The sequence below is a fragment of the Leptodactylus fuscus genome, chromosome 9 (assembly GCF_031893055.1).
Source record: "Leptodactylus fuscus isolate aLepFus1 chromosome 9, aLepFus1.hap2, whole genome shotgun sequence".
In the NCBI taxonomy this organism is placed as follows: domain Eukaryota; kingdom Metazoa; phylum Chordata; class Amphibia; order Anura; family Leptodactylidae; genus Leptodactylus; species Leptodactylus fuscus.
Window position 1 is genome coordinate 36,278,425 of NC_134273.1, and position 25,879 is coordinate 36,304,303.

A 25,879-nucleotide genomic window follows, 5' to 3' on the forward strand; every position below is an offset into this window, starting at 1 on the left:
CAAGCAAATCCAGGACCATCGAACAACTGAAAACAAACATCGAGCGTGAAATTACTGCAATCGACAGTGACATGTTGCAGAGGACATTGTCAAATATGGAGCGTTGTGTTTCCTTGCGCGCAGAGGTTGGGGGGAGGACATTTTCAGCACCTTTTGTGGACTTGTTTTCCACTAAATACAGGTATGTTCAGTTCTTACAGCTCGCCTTTACGTTCACGCGTTCGCGAGTAATTCGCATTTTTAAAGTTGCACTCCTGAGTGGGACCCCCTGTACTATTCACATTACGCCCGATCATTGACCATTTCCAGACAATTACCCTGATTTACCTCTTGGGGTCCATACATTCACTAAGATTCACCATTCGGGGACCCATTCCACCTTTTTGGTTTTTTTCCCATCCAACAGCTTTTGGGCAAGCTGAAAGAAAAAATGTAAGAAATTGTATTAGAAAATCAGTAGGGCATAAACACTGGCTCCTAAAAAATACTTTACACAAACCCTTAACTTGCTTATTTGTTCACACACTAATAAGCTAATCAGTAGAGATGAGTGAGTACTATTCGAAACTCCTGTTTCAAATAGCATACACTCATAGGAACGAATGGACGCAGCCGGCACGCAAGGGGTTAGCCGCTTCCATTCACTTCTATGGGTGCGTGCTATTTGAAACGACCATTTCGAATAGTACTCGCTCATCTCTACTAATCAGCCTTTCTAATGTTAAGTGGGCGGTCACAGGCAGGAACAGGCAAGGGGGCGGGACTCTCTCTCACACTCTGTCTGCTCTGGCCTAAGATCACCCACTTGACAGTAGAGAGTCTAACAGCACTGAATACCTGTGAATTTTGGGGGCAACAGAAAAAAACTCCAACTGTGCCAAAATCAGGGAACTAAAGGAGACAAAGTACTGGAGTGGGTGACATGCGATTCTCCCAGGATGGCATTTTCCTAGGAGGCCTTTGTCATGGCAAAATGAAGATTTATAATATGCTGTAACTTTCCAAATCTCCATTTTTTAATAGGTAAGGGAAGGATCTGCAAACTCTGTGAAGGTGGCATTGTAAGGAATTCAGGTGATGGGCCTATCTGTTACCGACAAGCCACAAAGCCATTGGGATGGAGCCAACTACTGCAAGGTGGTCAGACATGGAGCAGACGTTCTCTCGCTGCATCACAATGGCAGGGCCATCTTTAGGGTTACGTAACCTGTAATGCTGTATAGGATGAAGGTTCACGCCAATGGCACTAATGGTTTAGCTTGTACCGCCAACACTACACTTGGTGCCAAAAGCTAAGGAGAGATTTTGGAAAGTGTCATGCAGACAACTATCTGGCAGTAGTATCTGGGCATCTTATGGCAGTATTATATGAGCACCGTATGACTGTGTACTTTGGACACTATATGATAAACCATAAAGGAGGACTTCACATAAACCATGGACAGTTGCACTGCAAAGTCACATTCTGTGTTTTAAGTCATGACCTTAGCCTGCTTGGCACAACATGGAGCAAGTTCCAGTAAAATACAATTTGTGGCCTTCCACATATTCCAAATATAAGATATCCATGCCTGGAAAAGTACAGAGAAAGCTCTGAAGAGTGTAATGCTCTAATCTGGCAAAGACTATTAAATGAATACGTTCCAAATTTGCAGCACGCCAACTGCTGGAGGCACGCTGCAGAACAGGAAGCGAGAAATCATATTGGCATGGGATTGTACAAAGCAACTGTATCCACGAGACCAAATCTCCGATACGTACATCAGAGATAATACAGGACTTCAGACAATAAACCATATTCTGTGGGATTCTTTATCCTGTCATGTACCAGAGATTTCATTTTAATTAAAGGGAAATAGCGTCCAGGATGAAAGGCGGCTACCTTGGCTCGGTGCCACTTGGGGCAGCTTAATCTCAAAGCTGATGCTGTGTTTTATGTCCCTTTCCCCCTGTAGAGTTCGGTCTCTGAGGCAGATGACTTCTATGGACTGTACACGGCTGCGCCTGCAATGAAACAGAGAACATTAGAGGAGCCCAGCAGGATGGATAAGAAATTATCTCCCATCTTTACCTTAATAGCGTGCGATATTCCTAACGGTTTGAGAATTTTTAGCAAAAACTGATTGAACATTTATTTTCGTTTAATTACTTTCGAGAAAAAGCTTCGGCAATGTGACAGGTGCCTAAACGCCTCTATTAATCTGATGATTCCTGGGACATGACTGAAATTCTCAAACGATCAGAGGGATTGAGGTATGAGATAGATAGAAGAGTCATTGGATAACATATGCTATTATATTAGTCTTGGGATTATAGCAAGCCGTAGTAAGAAAGGGAGATTTGCAAAATCAGGTATCCCCTGCAAGAGGCCTGACCTGCAACCTGCACATATATATATATATATATATATATATATATATATATATATATATATATATATATATATATATTTTTTTTTTTTATATGGGATAATATTGAAGGAGACGGACCTTATGAGTGTGCAGGAAAACACAAGGAAGGTTCAACTTTTGTAACATATATTTTATAATCATCTGACTGAAAGGCAATGAGGTAGTTTTATGTATATCCATCCCTACAGGTCAATAAGAACATCGTTCAGGTGTAGGTTCACTGTCTCAGTTGTTTGTTACCCTGTATTATTGATAGTCCTGTACTCTGGAAGAAATATATGCAGTAAACAGTAGATGGCGGCATTAGTCAGTTCTGCTGCTTCCTGCTCATTGAGTGGTATGGGACATCAGAAGGGAGGGGGTGTTTGACTGTCACTGTATATGGGGAGAAGGCTAAGATGGATTATTAGGCTCTTGGGTCACTGCATATGGAGCTGTCTGGCTATCATTGCATACAGGGTGCCTGTTGAAATCATTGTAACATGTCTATTTCTATCATTCTAAATAAGGGTCCAGTTGCAGACAATGTATGGGGAAAGTTATGGCTATCAATGTATGGGGTATCCTTCAACGACACTAGACGCCTCAGTTCACACCTGCGAGGTTTTATGTGTTCATCTATCTGGAATTGAATAGGACCTGTTATAAAAATACTGCAATGGAATGGAAGACTGGGAGACACTTGGATTGCACACACTGGTTGTGTGAATGAAGCCTTAGACTGATCCATCTAATGATGGGCAAAAACAACAGATCCTGAAGGACTCCACTGACAATAATGGGTGTCTTTTGTCTTCTTTTTCTTTTTAAAATTGTCATTTTAGTTGGTCTCTGCACTGGAGCCTCTGTACGGAGCTTATGATGCATATGTGAACACAGCCTTAGAGGAGAGCTATAGAAACCTGAAAAAGCAGGATAGAATTTTGACTCGTGCACAGCACAAGGTACATAAGTGCGCACCATTACTCGTATTGTGTTAAGGACTTCAATTTCTAATTTTCCGATTCAATATAAAAGTTGCAACTTTGACAGTCTGCATATCCAACACGACCACTGGGTGGCCACACAAAGACATATACCGTACATAGGAAAGACATATATATATATATATATATATATATATATATATATATATATATTAAAGCAGATTTTGGAATATGTTGAGCCAAGAGGAATGCAGAGAAGTACACATCTGTAAGCACCACTCCAGGCTGAGAGACTACAATGGTCATTGCCAACTTTCTTTACATATATTATAAAAAAAAATAAAAAAAAAGTGTGTCTGTTCTGAGCAAGTGGTCAAAAATAGGCAGAGCAAAAGAAACAAAATCATCGATGAACGCAAATATCTCAGCCTTGAGTTCCTTAAAAGTGACATGAGTGGAGATAGATATTAGGGCTGACTATGATCCAACCTGAATTGTTTAGTAGAACTAGCTTTTACCATCATATTGTGTCTACAAATAAAATATAAATCATACAGAAGTGAACCGGCATGTTCCTCAGGTTCCATTTTTACTTTTTTAAGCATACTGCGTCATATTGGCGTAAAAAATCTCTTCCTTTGAGGATCAGTAACTATTAAATATAAGTGAGAATGTTCTTCAGAGCAAGAGATCAGCAAGAAATTACCATTAGGAAATAAATTGCACAAAATAAACAGCAGGGAAGTCACTGATATAATTTTATCAGCTCTATTATAAAATAATCAAGTGTGTGAAGATAAAAATAGAAAATATATTGTCATAGAAAGGAAATCTAATCACCGATTAATGCGGAGACGCATTAATAGGAAAAACATTAAAGGTTTGTAGCAAAAAGGTATTAGGGCTCCTGTGCTGATCGAGGGGGGCTCTAGACATAGTGGTTCGACTCCTATGAGATGGCTTTCCTGTGTTACAGTACACAGTGCTTCAGGTATATAACTTAACCACTTCAGTACTGGGCCTATTTCACATTTTAGGGATTTTTTTTTTGTATGTGCCGTTTTGTGGGCTGTAACATTTTCATCATATGTGTTACTAGCATTACCCACGACTTCGTCCGCGGCCTCCTCACCCCCTGCGCGACCCACCTCTAGTGTGGCCCCTGGCCCACCCTCCTCCGCGCACCTGGCCTCTTCCCCCCTTCATGCGCTCCTGCACCCATACCCGCGCACACCACCGGCCCCCCTAATCTAATTTTTACAGTCACAATCAGAAAAGCTTTGTTTTTAGCAATAGAAGTAAAAGAAGTAAAAGATAAAGATATGGAAATACATTTATTGGGCTCTGCCAATTACTTTCAATCCTCCTCCATAACAGCGGAGAATCTGAGGTCATTAATTGTCCACTTCGGAGAAATAATCCCTGGTTTATTCAGAAGACGCACAGTCCTGCTGCTGGAGGGCTGGCAATTAAAACTTGGGGTGTGCGATTTTTATCTGACATGTAGAACACAGGGCCTTGGATGTTCTTGCAAGACAAAAGAATAAATGGAATTTACTTATAGGAGGTTATTGTATAGCCTTGATGGGATTTTTTTCCCACCGTACAGCTGTCTAAATATATTTAATGGTAAATTATTAGTGAAATGTAAAATGACCTAGTCACCAAGCAAAGATGGGTGAGAATATCTATCTATCTATCTATCTATCTATCTATCTATCTATCTATCTATCTTGAGAGAGAGCTATGTGTGTAGTATAGAAAGACAGATATATATATATATATATATATATATATATATATATATATATATATATATATATATATACACATAAATCAAATAAAAATCTTAAAAGTTTGATTTGCAAAAGTATTCAGCCCCCCTATATTAATACTTTGTAGAGCCATTTTTCGCTACAGCTACCAATGCAAGTCTTTTGGGGTATGTTTCTACCAGCCTTGTGCATCTAGAGACTGAGATTTTTGCCCATCCGTCTTTGCAAAATAGCTCAAGCTCAGCCAGATTGGATGGAAAGCGTCTGTGAACACCAATTTTCATATCTTGCCACAGATGCTCAATGGGATTTAGGTCTGGACTTTGGGCCATTCTAACAAATGAATATTCTTTGATCTAATCCAGTCCACTGTAACTCTGGCCGTATTTTTAGGGTCGTTGTCTTACTGGAAGATGAATCTCCTTTAGGGCGAGTTCACACGGGGCCAAAGGGGCGGATTTTGACAGCAGAATTCACTTCAAAATCCGCCCCTTTACAATAGTGGTCTATGTAGACCACTAGCTTTTTTTTTTCTGCTAGCAGAAAAATCTGCTAGCAGAGAAAAAGAAGCGACATGACCTTTCTTCAGGCGTTTTCCGCCTGAAGAAAACAGCTCAGCAAAACGTGCAAAATTTTTCAGCAGGATAATGCTCACCCAAACACAGCATGGGTTTCCAAGGAATGCCTGCACCAAATTGTAATAATTCTTCAGCTCACCGGTTACCAGATTTATGGACAATTGAACGTTTATGGGACCAGCTTGGATGCCAGCTTTGGTAAGCTACAAGCATGCAGGATCTATGGGTTGCAATATCTGGGGACAAATGTGCCACAGGATACAATATGATACCTGTATGCCTCCAGACCCACACATACAAAGTGGCATTCGATTCCAATAACACTGACTTGGTGCGTTATTTTTTTTTTGTCAATGACTGCATTAAATGTATCAATTTTCTACATGCTAATAAAAAAATGTAGATTGAACAAGATGATACTCTCTAAGGCTTGGCTCATATCTGTGAACGGCTCTCTGTCATTTGGGTTCCCAACCGAAAAAGAGGTTCCTGCAGACACTGGCAAACTCCATCAACTACAAGGGGGTATGCCAAGTGGCCACTGTTTTTATACTGAAACCGGCATTGAGAAAAGTCTTCCATACAGGATTTTTCTCTCTGCCGATTTATGGCGGTTCCTGTGGCAGAGACTCCAACAGAATCTCCGGTGCAGATGTGAACTTAGCATAAGTTGTGTATAGCAGATTGTGCCACTCCATCATGACCATGGACCGACAAACAGCACAAGAGGTGGATCGGCCAAAACCTTTGACAAGGAGGTGGAAGCCTGTGCAGACTCGGGCAATGATACGGACGCTAGCCCAGAGGACAGCAATGTTAGATTGTCGCCAGTGGCAATCATGATTGCCTGAAGAATGAGTGGCCAAACTGAGACCATAGGATTTACAGGATAAAATGGAGAACCAGCTAGGACCTGCAAATGTCTTAAGATACTATGCCAAGACCAAACCTATGCATGGACCCTAAATAGAGGAACAAGAAGCTGGAGCAGAGAGAGGAGTTAAAACACATCCTGGAGGAAGTAAACTGCCTGTAGCAGATATTGCCCAAGAAAAATGAAGAAAGAAGGAGGAAGTGAAAGGCGAGTGGATTTCAGCATGACACACAAAGGAAAAAGTTGAGTAAATCCTAAGAAAGAAAAGCCAAAATAAAGGCAGACTAGGTGGACTAAGTGGATGTCCACTGGCATAAAATTGCTAAAGTTCTATATGACCCATCTTTCAGAGAAGGAGAGGAAGCTGGAGAGCCCTGTAGACTTGAGAAGGGGCAATGAGAGAACCCTTTCCAACAGCAAGACAACCAAGGAGGGGCACGAGATTCTGAAGGGTGGAGTGGGCCAGGAGCAGGTCCATAAGGTAGGTATGCCAATAGGTAGAATGCCTATTCAATAGCAGGCCAGTCACGCCCGGGGAAGGCAGCCTGGAACCGGTCCCACTAAGAGGGTAGAGAGGCCAACCAGCAAGTGGCATATCAAGATGGACAAGGGAATGTCTAAACTGCTGCAAGCCCAGATGGAAGAGCAGGAGTATTCCAGGGAAGCAGAGGTCCCCTAATAAGAAGAGGTAAGGAAAAAATCCTGACTGTGAAAAAATAAGGCCCGCAGGAGAACATCTTTCCTAGGAGACCAATGTTGAATTAGCAGGACGAGGACAACAGAAAATGGGACACCCTGCTGGGGTCTGATCAATATAGGAGCACTACACACCAGCAAAAGAGAAGTGTAGCATAAAGAGGGTTGGAACGGATTATGTGACCATGACAAGTCCACAAATTAGCCAGAGACTACCAGGAGGCCACAAGAAAGCGGATCATTCCACAATAACACAGCAGGATGCTCGGGAACTCTGATGGTCCAATCCTGGGACTAAAGGAAGACAAGAGAGAAAGAGGCTCTAAGAACGAGTGAGGTTGGGAATGGAAGTTAGCTGAGGTCCTGGAAGACTGCTACCAACAAGGCAGGCCTCCAACAAGTACTCCAGGTGGACAGAACTTGACATCTGAAAAAAGACGGGAGCATAACTGAGCCAAGGTCATTGAAAGAGTTCATTGGAACCATCCCCTTAAGATGGCTCAGGGGAAGGGATGCAGGAAGAAGATGCCTAGACAAGGCAGGTCAATTCAGATGAAGTACTGCTGCAAGTTCCTGTCTAGCTCACTTAAACATAGATCGAGGAGGACAAGAGTAGGTAAGAGACCCAGCTGCAGGGATGGAAACCCCAGCAATCTCTTAACCCATAACCCTTGGTTCACAAGACCAGTGGTCTGACCCCTGAGCTATGGTCAGACAGTAGTAGGTCACCAAGGTCTGCATAGAGAAAAACCAGTGACGAAAACAAAATGGAAAGCTCACCAGAGTAGCCTAGACAGTCCTACGGACAACCTAGACAGTCCTATGGACCCTAGGCTAAAACTGATTAATTTCCTGTCTGTGGAGAGGGTATAGCCCACTTGGGCAGAGCCAACACTTTCTTATTTCCCAGTGTCAGCCTCCTAGTGGCCGGGCCTATACTGATGGTACTGTGTCCCCCAATGATATAACTGAGAAATACATGTTTTTCACCCATGCTACTCAACACTCCAAGGAGCTACAAGAGTACATAGGCAATTACTATAACTAGTTTTACAAGGACCACTACAGGATGTATTCTAACCCTAAGACAAAGCAAAACAGATGCTTTTCCCATAGCAATTGTTTTAAATTTGCCTTGAAATAATATCTACTATGGATGGCCATAGCCGCCAGAGCGATAGGAATCACAAGCACAATCCTGGGACAGGTATTGAAACAAAAAGGATGTTAAAACACAATACCAGTGTAAAGCTGCCAACACCAACACATTCCTCAGAGGCCATCCCGGGTATTGAGCTAAAGTGCATGGGTCATATACTCCAAGAGTTACCTAGGAAGAAAAGGGACATGAACACATTTAGGTTTGGACAATTTACCATGATTTGTAGTAAAGGTAGAAACTATAGAGACAGAAATTCAGTTCTCAAGTAGTAGTATTATATTACAATAACAATTCATATACAGCGAAGACCAAAATTGTGAACAATTCCCGTGTTTGTGTGTGGGTTTCTTCTGGGTACTCCGATTTCCTTCTACACCAAAAAGACATACTGATAGGGAGTTTAGATCGTGAGTCCTATATGGGAGAGGGACTGAGGCTTCGTTCACATCTGCGTCGGAGTCTCCGTAAGAGAGACTGTTGCAGATTCCAACAAAAATCATCGGAGAGAAAAGTCCTGCATGGAGGACTTTTCTCTCCGCTGGTTTCATAATACTCTATGGGGTCCGTGGGTATCTACGGATAACTGTTTTAGCGAGCAGGCTCTCCATCGTTCAGGTCCCACCGCGGACTCGAATGACAGAGAGCATGGCGCAAGTTTGAACCTAGGCTGAAAGTTATATGTTGGCGCTATACAAGTCAACAAGTTACATAAATAAATAAAATGTATTCATAGAGCGGCGTCAAAGAGAGCTGAGCTGTAGTAACACTGCCTGGCCACTACTCAGGGTATGGAGTTACCTGCTTCACACTCTGTGCACTCCGTGTGGGGACCAGCTGTAGGCTTCGCAACAATCACATATTTATCCTAAGGACAAATTCATAATTATTATTTACCTTGCCCTCTGTACAGAATTCCTGGAATTTCCGCAAAGGAGCCATAGAGAAGGAATCCCCTGTATGACGGATTAAGAAGTAAGGTTGTGGAGCGCCTCCTTCAGCTTGGCAGAAATCATCATAGGCTTTCTGAAATGCTAGTCCCTACAAGAGGAATACAAAATGACTAGTCTTAATACAGCTGTGTGCGCCAACTTCACCAAGAACATAACCATTTTTACTGCAAATATTAATTGACCACTTTTTTTTAACATAACACCTAAAAACCAATGTCCACCCTAAAGGGTTATCTTCATCGGAGACATTGAGAGCATACCCACGGGATATGTCACAAACATGACTCACAATTCACACGTGGGGTCCCTCAACTCTCCCTACCTGCCTGAAGCTTTCACCAGTGTAAATATGGGAGTTCCAAATGGAGTCGGGCTTGGATGTTTTCAGAAGTCCCATAACACTGAAGGGAGGGAGAGATGGACCTTTCCACTGAGTTGAAGAGACAGGAGTCTATTTTCATGATGGGAATACGCCTTGAAATCAGGTATCAATCGCAAGATTATGGAACCCATATACCCCAGTATGAATGGAGTCACAGTCAAGCATGTACAGTGTTGCTCCTTTATCTCTATAGGAGTGATGATATAAAGCCCAGTACAGTTCTGGGCTATCTCCATTAATCTAAAAAAGTGAATACAGCAGCGGCCACACATTCACATTGCATCTCCATTTACGCAGGGCACTCGGGGACCCTGGTCTCGGGACTGCTGGGGTCTTTTGTTGGAACATTAATTCCCTATACTGTGGATAGGGGGAAGTATTGTGCACTCCAACACACAGTAAAATAGACATGAGATATAAGATCACAGGCTTAATGTCTCTTTTCAAGCTGACAGAATAAAAAGTCCTTCCACATTTACATACCGCACTTTAGTTCAATACAGTTCATTGTAATACAAAAGTGACTTAATAATATGATGGCATAATAATATGAGTCCTCCCGGCAAGGGCTCAGACTAAACTGACACGTGGACTGACCTGTGGAGGAAGCAATTTGTACTTCCTCTGTGTGAACTGTGAGCAACACTATGACAATTGTAGTTTCCAAGAGCCTGAATGTTGCGCTCACATTGACTTATATAGAAGCCAGGGACGGCTGATGTGTGACTTGACAGGTCAGTTTGCCAATCACATGACTGGCAGGAGAATCCATTCTGAAGCTCAATAAAGTGAATAATGTATCCGGTGAGTGAGTGCATTGTTCGGTATATTTACTACAGGGCTAAAGAATAATATACATTGGAGGCTTTAATATGGCAGGGGACCCTTTTTGCTGGATTTCCAGAAGATTCGGGAGATTTTCTGCCAATTCAGCCAAAATAGCATTTGTGATGTCAGGCGCTGATGTACGATTTGCATTCTCTGTCCCAATTCAGTCCAAAGGTGTTTGATGGGGCTGAGATCTCCACACCAAACTCGTTTCCCCATGTCATTATGGAATTTGCAGGGGGCGCTGTCATGCTACAACAGGAAAGGGCTTTCTGTGAAGTATCAATCATAGCCATTACGGGGTGTATAACTATACTGTCTGATGATAAAGGGGCCTCAGCCCTTTCATACAGTGGTAGGAGTGCTGGGAGTTGTACCGTTACCAGTCTGATATTGATGGCCTATCCTAAGGATCGGTCATCACCTGGAAAACTCACCATCCTAAAATCAGAAAAATCTGTCCTACTGTAAATTACCTGAGTTTTTGAGAACTTTTCACCAATGGACACCGGTGGCTTAACCAGTTCTATCCCATCGAAAAGGCACAATGCAGGAAAACAAAACCAATAATAGAAATTATACTTCTTTAAATCCTACAAGATAAAAGAATGCAAAAAACTGTCAAGATATGGTTTCATTGAAAAAAATTTAATCTGCACATAATAAAGCTTAAAGGGGTTTTCGGGTCTTTGTTAGTTAATGAAGTATCCCAAAGTTAAGTCGGCAATTGAAGATCAGCTACAGAGTGACACCCTGGACCCCTGTGGATCCGCTGTGAGGAACGGCGAAAGACAAGTGATGTCAAGTTCATCAGTCACCAGGTAACGCTTTGCAGTTCAGCCCCATTCAAGGCAACGTGCAGAGCTATGTTTGGATTTTTGTGAAGAGGCCACAGCACTAACAACACTGCAGTCTCTTGAAACAGAATGTGTGTCATACATATTCTAAGTACAGGTCATTATTAAGCCTGAAAACCCTTTATTCATCGCATTATTTTTAGCATTTTGAAGATCTCTGCTTGCTATTAATGAATGTGAACATTGCAATGTATATCGAGAAGCTGGAAGTCAACAGAGACCCTGATACTTCTTACAGATAAGACTTTAAAGGGAACCTGTCAAGTCATTTTGGATCTCCACGTAGCACCAGCATGTACTGTATTCAGTTTTATACTTTCAGTCCTAATCAGTACAATGGTACTTAATGTCTACCTGCTTCCAACCCAACATTTAATAACATGGAACATCCCTTTAAGTTTTATTTGCTTAAAGAGGACCTTTCAACTCATACACTTTGCATCCTTTAATTTGTGCCGTTACACTAATTCCAATGCAGTTGGAGGTCTTTTCCTCTACCCCGAAGTGTGCCCAAGCAATCAGTGCTGTTAGTTTCAGCACCATTCTGCTCTTCACTGTCAGGTGAGCAGTACCCATGTACCCATCTGTCTGCTCCAGCCCTGGATCGCCCACCTGACATTAGAGAGCCTAACTTACTGCAGTCAAAATTCCATCTCTTCAGTGGAGTGGCGTCCATTGAAGGAGGCAAAGAGCTGTAGTTAGGCGAAGTGATGAAAGGTCCTTTTTAAAGCGGAAAAACCCTTTCAGGGTTTCTCATAGTAAACATTTATCCCTACTCTACAAGATAGACGATCAATGTATGACCGCCGAAGATCCAAATGATGAAAGTCTCACTGTTCATGAGAAGGACGGTCCCCAAGTCCCCCTGTTTTTATGAAACAGTAGTGCGCCTATGGTGCGACCATATGTCCTGAAGTGAATGGGGAAGTCATCAAACATGCGCATCTCCATTACAATCACATAGACATAGTCGGAGACTCTATTCTCATGTTCACTGGGGTTCTCGGTGGTCACATTTTTGGCAAAGATACATTTGTCACCTATGGTGTGGGTTGTTAAAGGGGTTGTCCCATCACAAAGAGCCTATCTATACTGCTAGTCTATGTGGATTTAAGACTTTTCCTAAATGCATTGCTTTATCAAAACTGCTTTGTTTGGCCACTATCTTAATTTATTCACTTCATTGTTTACACTCCGTTTCTTGGGCTTATCGGCTCATTTGTCAAGTGATGTAGCAGCCTGCTCTCAGGGGGGGAGGAAGGGGCTGGGAGCAGCAATGAGCTGATTGAGAACCTCTGCTACTTAAATGACACAGATAGGGGAGGTGAGAGCTCTGGGATTTCTGAGCTCTTATCAGTCAGTTTAATTGAATTTGGCTGATAAGGGCTGAGATAGGGAGTCTGTTACCTCTGTATGTAATGCAAGCTGACTCAAATCCAGCTCTGCTACATCAGCTTCACACTGTGGTAAATCATTTACAACCAATCCTGTGCAAGTAAATCCCCGCCCACCTATGTGCCGTGAAAAGAAGGAAGTTAAGAGAGCACAACAGCCTGCAGGTTAGTGAACAAGCGTCATGGGAATACCCCTTTAATAAAAGTTTGTCAAAGGAATTTACCAACAAGAGCAGCATAAAAGGGCATCAGTTGCACATTTGGTGGCAATCCATCACAACCACGTAAATGGGGATGCCATGTACCCCCATCTAAATGAAGCAGCTGTTACATAGGTGCTTTGCTGCTCCATTAATTTCTATGGGATTGCCAAAGGTCGGAGCTGTTGGAAGTGCACAAATCTATAACTTACCCCCTATCCTGTGGATGGAGGATACGTTACCCTCTCAGGCAAATCCCCTTAAGCAAGCGCCTCTAACTCTTCAGCCTCATGCACGCAACCATAAGTGCAGCCAGTTTCCTTAGAGGGGGGTCTTAGGCTCCGTTCTGTTCCAATGTTTATAAAGCAGGCCCCTCCCCCACCAGTCAAATCAATGGAAGACGAAAAAAGCTCAGATGTCATCTGTTAAAAAATTGGACCCCTCTCGGTCTGCACATGAGGCTTTAGTGTTAAAGGATGGACTTAGAGGCCCCTAAAGAAACTCATTATGCTTTACTGCCACAATAACAGCTTAAGATCCCAAAATGAACTTGAAGTTTTCTAGTAAATTTCTTAAATACATTCATAGAGCATAAAATTATTGCTAAAAATATCCTGACAATGTGTCCTGTAACCTTTTCTATATGCAAGATCAAACCATGGCATCCATTTAGAAGAATCGGTCTGAGACTCCGGCGCTTTGCTGCTTTAGTTGTATGAACGCTTTTCAATAGTTCATTAAAAGTCTTTTGTTGACCCACATTTTCATGCGTCAAACAGATATGAACTGTCAAAAGGTGACGCGACGGAAAAAAAAACCTCCTGCAGATTAATATCAGAGCGCGTACGAAGTGATTTGTCAGGGAATAACCTTTATGGAATACAAGAGCCTGCGCTCCAAGGAACCTCAACATCGAGCATATTAAAAATGTCACGATTTAATCTAGAAAATAACAGCCGGAATACATTAAGAGATGGAAACGCAGCTTTTTGTGATCAGCAGAGAATTAAGAAGACAAATTCATTGTAAGCGAGATTATTTAATTATACATTAGGGCTCTCGCATCTAGGACACAAAGAAGCTGCGGATGAGCAGAAAAAAACCAAGCAGAATGGGCCGATATCAATCTCATCACAAAATTCTGAAAAGTTAATTGTACATAAAAAATAAAAAAAATCACAGACAATTAAACCTCAAGTGCTAGTAGCCAGTCAGGGCTGTTGGGTCAACATCACATCATATATAATGATCAGCAAAAAATATTCGGAAATAACTAGTCCCTGCTGGACGGGAAATTCTGTAACCAAATCTGGGAGTAGACACTGGACGGATGTCTGAAGATCCCACCAGCAGACCTACTGAGGAGTCTAACCCTCAAATACTGTATGTTGGCTCTTTCTTGCCAAAAATAGTCTTACACTAACCATGTAGCATGCCGCAGCCAAAACCCACTGTGGAAAAGACCACAGCAGAAACGCATTGTAGCTTTTTCCGCAGCGTTTTTGACACAAAGTCCTCACAGTTTTCCTCTGCAGACTTTCTGCCCCTATTATACCTAAACGCCTAGTTTACATGGGGCACGGTATGGCGGATTTAGGTCCTGATTGTGACACGAGAAGTCGCGTCAGAATAGGACCAAAATCCGCCTGCCGCGACTGCCACGGCTTCCCGCTCTGGAGTAGGCCCAAATGAATGGGCCTAGTCTGGAGGGTGCTGCCGTGAGGTGAACGCCGGGGCTGAATCAGCCGCAGAATCCACCTGAAGAAAGGGCAGCTCGCTTCATTTTTCCAGGTAGCCTTTAAGTCTTTAAGACTTTGTTTTGATTTGTTTTTTATGGTCTTCATCTTGTAGCACAAATGGCATGTTAAAGGCGTTTCCCAGTCCCAAACTGATGACCTATCCTGCAGAGCAGTGGAATCGAAACCACTCCTATGTGAATAGCAGCGTTGCACACGCTCCCCTTTTAATAGCAGCTTCCGCAGACTGCTGCAACAGCTGATCTTTGCAGGGTCTGGGATCAGATCAGCACATGGATGACCTATAAAACATATATTTTGTTATGTCTTACTGCTTTTGCAGTGTGTGTGCGCATATATATATAATTGCAATAGTTCTGTACTGCCACATATTATGCTCATCAGTGGCAGGACCTAATAGGTACACTAAGATTGCAGACCTGGGAATCATTGTTATGGCCTTTGGCTGGGATCACAAACCATTACAACCCATGATTGGGTCGGAGGTGAAGGGGATGATGGAGTAACAGATGGAGCCCCTTTCCTCTTTCTAACCACTTACATGCTGCAGTGATGCTAACGCTAAACCCAGGAGGGCTGTGTAATACGGCGCACTCCAATATCACAAGACAAGAAAGTATGTTGTTATGGAGAATAGCAGGAAGGGGCCAACGATGTACAGTTTCGGTTAGGGTCATTACCTGAATGGGCAGTACTACACCACTTTATAGCAGTGACTAAGACTTTGTCTTAAGAAAAAAAAAAAAAAGCCTTCAAATGTGGCTTATTCACAACACTTAAAAATCATAATGAAAAAAAATACGGCTTTTTCCACATAAAACAAGGCATTGTTAATGACAAAATAAAAATGTTATGCGCTCAGCAAACACGTACAGATTTGGCTGTCCCAAAAGGTCTGGTCATTAAGAGGTTAACTACATTTTTTCCCTTCATTAAAACTAGTTTCTTAAAAGACAATGGAAAATTTACATATAATTTAAGGAATTCATAATGTCAAAACAAAAGAGCATTATAAAGACTGAGGGATTCATCCAACAGAAAGGCAGACATGACACATAAGACTTACTGCAAATGTCAGCAGCAGGAATTTATTCAAGAGGACTGGGTTCTCCAGAGCTGCGCCCGATTTTATTGCTTCCCATATCTGCAGAACAATAAAATCTTGAAGTTAAAGGATATTGAAGGAGACTCGGAATAACTATAAAAATATGAGCGGTGATACCCATGATGACCAACCACGCTTCGCTTCTATTACTTAGGTATAGCTGATAAACTTTGTAAACTGTCTTAAAGACCAAATTGATCTAAAATTTAAAAAAAAAGACAAAAAAAAAATTCCAATGTTTTTTTCCCAAAATGATAAGAAATGCAGCCAGAAGAGCAACACCGCACCTGCACGACAAATGCTTTACTTTGTCAAGGGTATAAGGTACCCATATTCTTCTAAGGGCTCGTTCACATCTGCGCCCGGTCTCCGTTCATACAGGTTTCCGTTTCCTGCACAAAACAGAGCAGGAGGGTTTGAAAGGTGTCCGGCCGTGAGCGCCGGTGAACGTTTTATGCTCTCTGCCGCGAAACCGTTTTTTTTTTAAACCGGACACAGAGTCGGCGCTCATGGCCGGACTCAGCATGACAGGTTTCCGTCTTCTGCATACAGAAGACTGAAACCACAGAACGGAATCCGAGCGCTAGTGTGAACCCAGCGTTATTGGTGGGGACATACAGGACCACCTTCTATGGAATAGGGCATATCCCTTCTAGCTAATTTGTAGTTTACTCCCTGTTACTAGGGAAATCCCATCCATAAATGCAGAACAGTTTTGCAGTGAGTGGAAATAGGACAGACTGTTGTCTCTTCAGACAGTGAATACAAAGGGGAGGGCTGATTCTCATCACAGTCTCCACACACCGTTTGCAAACTGCTTCCTCTGTGCACTGGACTGAACATTCTGCAAATCTCACATCTTACAATATAAGAAAGTGTACTGTGTACTTGTATCTATTTCTGACTGCTTGTGTGGTAAAATATGGGATATTATTCACAGACAGCAACTAGCTTTCCTGACTGTGCTCCTATATTTTCCTTTGTCAGTGAACTTTTTAGCTACATCATGCCTGCATGTATTTGCCCTGTGTTTGCAGTCCTTGAATCCCCTATAATATGTTCTCCTGGGCTCTTCTCAGCTATTTGTTTGCTATTGTACAGTTACTCCTGGCAGACTTACATTTAAACAAACCAGTAGTAGTTATAATGGATAGGACAGGTGGTCAGACTGCTCCTTATTGTACACGCCACTGTCTCAGAGACAATTGTATAAAGCGCAGCAACCATAATGGGGGTTATTAATAGCAAAAAAACTGATATGACAGTATATATACATATTGTATATAGTACTGCAACATTCTTTATCCTCATCCTTTAAGAGCCAACACTATCTAATAAGTGAAATAGAACAGACTGCCCAGTAAGACCCTGCATATATTTCAACTTTTCAAGAAAACTCAGTTACCCTTTAAAAATTGCTGCACCTTTGTGCTGAAAAAGATGCTCACGATTTTCCTAGTTTTTTTAAGTTGTGTCGTGATCGCGTTATACTGTGATGTTACAATATAAACTTAGGGCTCGTTCACATCTGCGCCCGGTCTCTGTTCTGCAGGTTTCCGTTTCTTTATGTAGTAATCTTTATGTGGTAATCTTTATGTAATGTTGAGTCAGTAAAGGTGGGGATAGAGCCTGTAATGTGGGTGCACTTTCAACTTTTTTTCAGTGATGTCACAATAGAGAAAAAATAAACCACTTACATATTGTATATAGCTCTGCAATATTCTTTATCCTCATCCCTTAGGAGTCAACACTGTCTTATGTGAAATACTTCTGAAGCGTACAAGCACATTTACTAGTGATTTGTTCTAATCGTACAAGTATTTTTATACAAAGAGTACAAAATCCTGCGGCTGTACTTGGTGTGCCACATACACATGTAGAAGCTAGGCAGACAACATACAGAACCCTATAGAAAACCTTTGTAGGGAGTTGAAAGTCCATGTTGCCAAGCGACAGCCCCAAAACATCACTGCTCTAGAGGAGATCTGCATGGAGGAATGGGCCTACATACCAACAACAGTGTGTGCCAACCTTGTGAAGACTTACAGAAAACGTTTGACCTCTGTCATTGCCAACAAAGGATATATAACAAAGTATTAAGATGAAATTTTGTTACTGACCAAATACTTAATATTTTCCACCTTAATTTGCAAATAAATTCTTACAAAATCAGACAATGTGATTTTCTGGATTTGTTTTCTCATTTTGTCTCTCATAGTTGAGGTCTACCTATGATGTAAATTACAGACGCCTCTCATCTTTTTAAGTGGTGGAACTTGCACTATTGGTGACTGACTAAATACTTTTTTGCCCCACTGTATATAGGAGTAAAGATCTGTATTTTACCTCATTAGCTGCTTCATCCAGCAAAGCTTTCTTGTCAAATTTCTTGAATGAATCTAAAGTGTTTGTGTTGTATAAACAGCCAAGAGCTGGACAACAGCGAGCCGGGGTGAGAGCATTCCTGACAACACAAGGAAGGCAGGTTATAATGACATGGAGAATTGTTGTCAAGGTAAAAGAAGCATTTATGATATAATGTAATAAATAGTAATAGTAGGAAACTGCCCACAGCAACCGGTCAGAAGAAAGATTTTCTTTTACATAGATAATGGGAGAAAAGGAAGGATGGAAAAAAGCAGACACGAATGGAGCCGGTGGTGCATTGACCATAATGGACCATAAATGGGGTCTGTCAGGTGGCGTTTTTTTTTTTTTAGAAATGAAATTGCTGGAAAAGTTGGGCTGGCAGGACTTTTCGTTCAGCAGCTTCTGATTGACACTGCGATGGATTGGAATCAATGGGCAGATTTGTCTTCCACGCCAGTTTTCTGAAGTACAATGCATGAAAAAATATTGCAATTTTTGTGTAAGTTGGGTTTTTGCAAAATATCTTCCATTCAGTTCCTTTAACACCACCCTCACCACTTTCATGTAACAGGTAACACACAATACAGATTTTGCCATGGATTCCCTGAAGAACTTAACTGAAATCTGTGAGCAAATCAGCCACGTAAATGAGCATTAAAGTCACCGCCATGTGCATATAGCCTGATAATGATTGTGCTCCGAAAGTTTCATCCCATTCAAAAAGAAATACCAGGCACAGGCAACGGTAAAAGGATTGTGCCTGGTAACCAACAAAGAGAAGGCAGAATTTGTAGGAGCACTCAGGCCCCTTCTCTGAAAACCCTTTAACCCTTCTGCACATAGCCTGAAAAACCCCAAAGGAACTGTCAATATAAAGGGGTTTTCTAGGATGAATAGAAAATATATGAAACAGAGGGCTACACCCATTGTACAGTGGCAACGCTGGGTTACTACAGCTTGGCTCCCATTAAAGTGAATGGAAGCTTAGCGGCAGTACACAATGCACAGAACAATCTGCATCTGTCTGGTCTTAGCTCTGAACAACTCATCAGTTTGGGGGTTCCACCCCCACCGATCAGATACTGATGGCCTATCCTAAGGCAAACAGACTTTTATTGGACTTACATGTCAAAGGCACTGAATTCCAGAGTGAGTCGTGTTGGAAGCCCAGTAGGATCACCTGCCGAAAGATCACCAGTAACATTATTAGCTAAATCCTATAATCTATAGGTTTTGCAATTGTTAACTTAAAGGCGTTCCAGACAATCCATTTAATTGAACAGGGGCAGTGAAAAAACTAAAAAAGAAATGAAAAAAAAAAACAAAAACATACTCACCTTTCCACGGTGCTCTGCTGTCTCACAGAGCGGTCCAGTCTTCTTGGTCCATTGGTGACATGTAGCATAAGTCCCAGCCACAGGCACGATTCCCATCTGCGCTTGGGACCCCTGAACGGAAACCTAATCCGCATAAGAAAGCGGTTACCTTAAGAAATTTAATCTACTAACCCCACAGACTATAATGGGGTCCGTGTGGTTTCTGAACGAAAAATGCAGAGAGAAAAGTGCTGCTTGCAGGACTTTTCGCTCTGTATTTTTCATTGGAGAGGGGAATGGAATGGCCCAAACACAGATGTGAACTGAGCCTCAGTAAAGGGCACGCGATGTCACTACCCGGGACATCATGGGTCTCTTCCTAAGACCTGCTGAGTTCAGCGGCACTCAAGAAGAGATCTGTGAGAAGACGCTGGAGAAGAAGTACCGGACCGCGATGTGAGAACACTGGAGCACCGGGGACAGGTGAGTATGATTGTTTTTTTGTTTTTTTTCACCTCCCCAGGCATATTAAAAAATAAAAAACGCCTGGACAACTTCTTTAGCAACCTGCCTCAAAAATTGCAGGTACTTTATTTAATATTCTCTTCACGTAGAGTAAAGTCATTTATTGACTGAATAAGAAATAATTCATCAATTAAACCTTGGCAGAGAAAATGACCTCCAACTAACGCCTGCACCTCACAAAGCTTAACGGAATAATAGGAGAAGCAATTACTGCTCTTACCATTATAATAATGACCCTTGATGGGTTTTGCCGATTCGTCGAGTCGATATTCATTCAGTTTCTTTTGTGTGAGCTGATGCCAAAAACCGGCATCTAGTGCGCTGGCGAAAGGGACAAACTGCAGTTTGGGGTTGCTGGAAGCCAGCTTGTCACCCACGTCTTGACTCTCAGATGCCATGAATGACTTCAGAAATTATCTATAAGAAAAGAAGGGTGATTATATATAAGAGCATTCATCTGCTAAAGCTGCACAATGTAGAGTCATTTAGTTACATATGGCTCATTATCTTTCTATTATAGCAATGCTTCTATTGTCCCCACATTTACAATAGCCCTCATCACAGCTTTCACCTATTTTACCGGCAGGAAATTACCAATTGAAATTCTCTTCTGTACCAAAATAAAGGGCTTCATTGTCAGAAAACTGCCGGAACAACATAATGAATTGTCCTTCCTAGTAGTAAACATGAAAACAGTGGAGACGGATGGAGTTTACTCGAGATTTCACAACTCCATAAAAGTGCAGTACGGGTAATGACTATAGTGAGAAGGATGGAAAAAAGCGTGAAAAAGGCTGAAACATCAGAAAAAGAGTCTTCATCAATGTTACAGGCCATTAATGTGCTCTGGATATCAGGGCTGTCAAGTGGGAGTCATGGAAAGAAGAAGCATAAAAATATTACATTTTAATGCAATAATAATAACAACAATAATATTATTATTTTATTTATATAGTGCAAACATTCCGCAGCCGATTACAAATAAAAATAATTATATAGCTAGATAGCAAGTCACTTTTTTCAGAGCTGAGTCCGAGTGTGGTAGAGTTGTAGCCGGAGTCAGGAGTTAGGCCTACCAACTTGACAGCCCTGCTGGATTCAGTATGAAAGTAACATAATACTTAAAGGGGATGTCCTGCTTCAGACAAATATTTAGAGACAAATGTTTGTGTAAAGAAAAGCTGTAGGACTGTATACTTTCTGTGTCAATTCCTCACAGTCTCCTAGATCTCTGCTTGCTGTCATTCATTCTGATGACTTCCAGTGAGTAAACGTCAGTCCATGGTCATGTGACGCACAGTCCATGTTATCCACTAGACGTAAACAGAATGAATGGCAGCAAGCAGAGATCTAGAAAACCGTGAGGAATTGATACAGAAAGCATACTGAAAAATAGGGGAAACACGGTGGCTCAGTGGTTAGCACTGCAGCCTTGTAGCGCTGTAGTCCTGGGTTCGAATCCCACCAGGAACAACATCTGCAAGGAGTTTGTATGTTCTCTCCGAGTTTGGGTGGATTACTTTCCATTCTACCAAAGACATACTTAAATGGAAAAAAAAAGTACATTGTGATCCCTATATGGGGTTCACAATCTACATTTAAAAAAAGAAGAAAAAAAAAAAAAAAGAAAAAAAGAAAATATGCTGAAAAATTGTACAATTTTCCCTTGTACAAACAATAGCTTTGGTCTTTAAAGAGGACCTGTCACCACCTCCACAAATTCTAGTTCTTAGCATCTATTAATAGATGGAGGAGGAGCCCTGAATTCCTGACTGCCAGACTCAACAACTCCCTGGATGCTTTCCATTTGGTTTGGCCCCTTTGGGACTTTTATAGCATATTACGGGGCCTCTGAACCTTGAGGCCCCCCCTTTCCTTCCCCTCCCTACCCTCGTCCCGTTCCTCTTGTTTTTCCCCTATTCCTTGTTGTTTTGCCTTGTCTTACATTCTGGCTTATGCCAGTCTCACTGGGTTGGCACTGAGTCTTCCCTCAGTCTTATTATAGCGTACTGTTTATGCTATGCTATTTCCTGTTCATCCTCCTTGTTGTATAAAATTGTTCAATAAAAATTACAGTTGAAAAAAAAAAAAAGAAACCCTACCCCTAAAGAAATCTACAGTGTTACTGCCCACTTGGCTACTATATGTGAATATGCATCAAGACTAAAAGGACTTATATCTTTGGAATGGCTAAACAGATTTGGATAAACCAAACACCAAAACACTTGGGGTGATGTCTATCAGAAGAGGAACGTTATTGGGTTTCTAAGTCCTGGTGACTTGGATGATAACCAGTATCATGAATCATGAACCGAGAGAAACACAGTTGATCCGGTTCGAAGAAGTGGAAAAGTTAACTGTTGGCCAAAGGTACAAATCAAAATAAAGGTAGTCTACCACCAACCGTAATTTGTTCTACACCAGTGCCAGCCCAAAGACTGCAGAAGCCTCAGGAACCTCCGTAACACTGCAGGAGCCCCAGGATCCTCCGTAACACTGCATAAGCCCCAGGATCCTCTGTAACACTGCATAAGCCCCAGGAGCCTCCGTAACACTGTACCAGACCCAGGAGTCTCCGTAACACTGCACCAGACCTAGGAGCCTCCGTAACACTGCACCAGAGCCAGGAGCCTCCGTAACACTGCACCAGAGCCAGGAGCCTCCGTAACACTGCACCAGAGCCAGGAGCCTCCGTAACACTGCACCAGAGCCAGGAGCCTCCGTAACACTGCACCAGAGCCAGGAGCCTCCGTAACACTGCACCAGAGCCAGGAGCCTCCGTAACACTGCACCAGAGTCAGGAGCCTCCGTAACACTGCACCAGAGTCAGGAGCCTCCGTAACACTGCACCAGAGCCAGGAGCCTCCGTAACACTGCACCAGAGTCAGGAGCCTCCGTAACACTGCACCAGAGTCAGGAGCCTCCGTAACACTGCACCAGAGCCAGGAGCCTCCGTAACACTGCACCAGAGTCAGGAGCCTCCGTAACACTGCACCAGAGTCAGGAGCCTCTGTAACACTGCACCAGAGTCAGGAGCCTCCGTAACACTGCACCAGAGTCAGGAGCCTCCGTAACACTGCACCAGAGTCAGGAGCCTCCGTAACACTGCACCAGAGTCAGGAGCCTCCGTAACACTGCACCAGACCCAGGAGCCTCTGTAACACTGCACCAGACCCAGGAGCCTCCGTAACACTGCACCAGAGTCAGGAGCCTCCGTAACACTATGCCAAACACAGGCACAGCATCTTCATGAACACTGACCTACCTAAAGGCGCCCCTAATATCACACCAGCTGCTGGCTTACTGCAGGTCGAGATGGTGAAGTTCAGTTTGAAATTGCAGTCTAGTAGGTATCATACTGGCAAAATTGTGTGATAAGTAGGTTTACCTGAAGTCAATAACATTGTGCCAGCCACTACAACCTCCATAACACTGCACCTGCCTCACATACATGAGTATAACTTACTAGGGTTGCAGACAACTAATATGGGCCATTTCCACTGAGATCCAAGGGGCAATTAGTGATAACAATAAATGATGGAAAGGGATATGTTAAAATGACTGCGCCTCGATTATTTTCATCTTAAAGAGAACCTTTCACCACCTCTACAAACTCAAGCACTCTTCATCCTTTAATAGCTACCATTCTGCTGAATTTTGTCACTAGCCACCACCACTGATAAACAATCAATGCTGTTTTGTGTCCGATATTTCAGGTACAAGAAGGAAAAAGGGTGTGAAAGAGAGTTCCACACAGAGGTGGACAGTGTCAGACAGCTGAGTCACATCCCCTTGCTACTTCCTATAAATGAGGAAAAAACCTTCAGTTGGTCGAGGTGGCGAAAGATCCTCTTTAATACCTGCATGTGACATATTGTCATTACTTTCTTCATAAGCTGTAATATCACTGTGTACACAGTGATCTTTTTGTGTGCATGTTATATCCCTGTACAGAGACATCACTGTGTATATTATCTCTGTACTGTGACATCACTGTGTGTATTATCCCTGTACTGTGACATCACTGTGTGTATTATCCCTGTACTGTGACATCACTGTGTACATTATCCTTGTACTGTGACATCACTGTGTGTATTATCCCTGTACTGTGACATCACTGTGTATATTATCCCTGTACTGTGACATCACTGTGTACATTATCCTTGTACTGTGACATCACTGTGTGTATTATCCCTGTACTGTGACATCACTGTGTATATCATTCTTGTACTGTGACATCACTGTGTACATTATCCCTGTACTGTGACATCACTGTGTACATTATCCTTGTACTGTGACATCACTGTGTGTATTATCCCTGTACTGTGACATCACTGTGTATATCATTCTTGTACTGTGACATCACTGTGTGTATTATCCCTGCACTGTGACATCACTGTGTACATTATCCCTGTACTGTGACATCACTGTGTATTATCCCTGTACTGTGACATCACTTTGTATATTATCCCTGTACTGTGACATCACTGTATGTATTATCCCTGTACTGTGACATCACTGTGTATTATCCCTGTACTGTGACATCACTGTGTATATTATCCCTGTACTGTGACATCACTGTGTATATTATCCCTGTACTGTGACATCACTGTGTATATTATCCCTGTACTGTGACATCACTGTGTATATTATCCCTGTACTGTGACATCACTGTGTATATTATCCCTGTACTGTGACATCACTGTGTGTATTATCCCTGTACTGTGACATCACTGTGTGTATTATCCCTGTACTGTGACATCACTATGTGCATTATCACTGTACTGTGACATCACTATGTGCATTATCTCTGTAACTGTGACATCACTATCTGTATTATGACATCACACACACACACACACAGTGCCAGCTCAGGGGTCTCCAGGACACCATGCAGGTCACAGGAGTCCCCACCATAACCTGGTGCCAATGACAGGGACCTTCTTCTCCCCATGTCAGCTAGGAGAGCCTCTATGTAATAGTGTCAGCCTCAAGCACCTTCATAACACCTCACCCGTCCAGAGAGACCCTCATCACCCTATGGCAGCCACCTGAGCCTCCATGACACTGTGCCACCTACTGAGGCCCTGCTAACATTGTCCCAGCCTCAGAAACCTTCCTAAAACGGTAGCAGCCTCAGGTCTCGCAGCCAGAGCCCATACCCTGCAGACACCTCAGAGGCAGCAGCTGTGAGGGCAGAGAAGGACAGACAGAAGAAGGCGCCGGAGTGGCACGCGCTCATTACCAGTGTATACTGAGTGCAGTCACAGACTCGGTCTCATAGCAGATGACAGCTACACCTCCACAACCTGGACACTGGGCCACTTCCTGGTGTACTGTTGTCACATGACCTGCGGCTGTCAGCTGACAACGGAAGCTGGAGAGGGACAAACTGAAACTATGTGCAGAGTTGTGAAGCGCCGCCAGGTCTTCCCACGTGACACACGGATTTTGCCTCTCTGAGTCCCCACCTGGCCGGGCAACTGCAGAAAACTGAAACCTACCTAATCCGCTATGGAAGCGCTCCCTCTACCGGCGACAGTTATGAATTACAGCGCTCCTAAATCTGAATTTTGTATCAGATGATATTGGATGAAAATCTTTATAGCATATAAGGGTCTGTTCACACAAGGGTCTGGACAGATATCTGCACACAGAGGTTTGTCCATTCAATGTGGTTAATTTGCTTCTGACTTCCCTGAAGTAGTTTCTTTGCGAAAACCACAGCGAGAATCGACAGGTTGTTCTTTCCGTTTTTTTTTTTCACGTGGAT

The 25,879-nt window shown here is 42.6% G+C and overlaps 1 protein-coding gene across 2 annotated transcripts in view; it reads right to left on the reverse strand.

The window, feature by feature from the left end:
• The window catches only part of ATG7 (autophagy related 7), a 173,139-nt gene extending 147,703 nt beyond the window's left edge, over window positions 1-25,436 (reverse strand). For both annotated transcript variants that reach the window (XM_075286942.1, XM_075286941.1), the window contains exons 1-10: window positions 25,352-25,436; window positions 20,327-20,523; window positions 19,391-19,445; window positions 18,242-18,359; window positions 15,857-15,934; window positions 11,059-11,175; window positions 9,317-9,460; window positions 8,502-8,590; window positions 1,883-2,004; window positions 328-418 (exon numbers count right to left, since the gene is read on the reverse strand). In XM_075286942.1, coding sequence (XP_075143043.1) covers window positions 328-418; window positions 1,883-2,004; window positions 8,502-8,590; window positions 9,317-9,460; window positions 11,059-11,175; window positions 15,857-15,934; window positions 18,242-18,359; window positions 19,391-19,445; window positions 20,327-20,504 — 992 coding nt within the window. In that variant the 5' untranslated portion in view covers window positions 20,505-20,523; window positions 25,352-25,436. The remainder of the gene's footprint in view (window positions 1-327; window positions 419-1,882; window positions 2,005-8,501; window positions 8,591-9,316; window positions 9,461-11,058; window positions 11,176-15,856; window positions 15,935-18,241; window positions 18,360-19,390; window positions 19,446-20,326; window positions 20,524-25,351) is intronic.
• Between the last annotated feature and the right edge of the window lie 443 nt (window positions 25,437-25,879).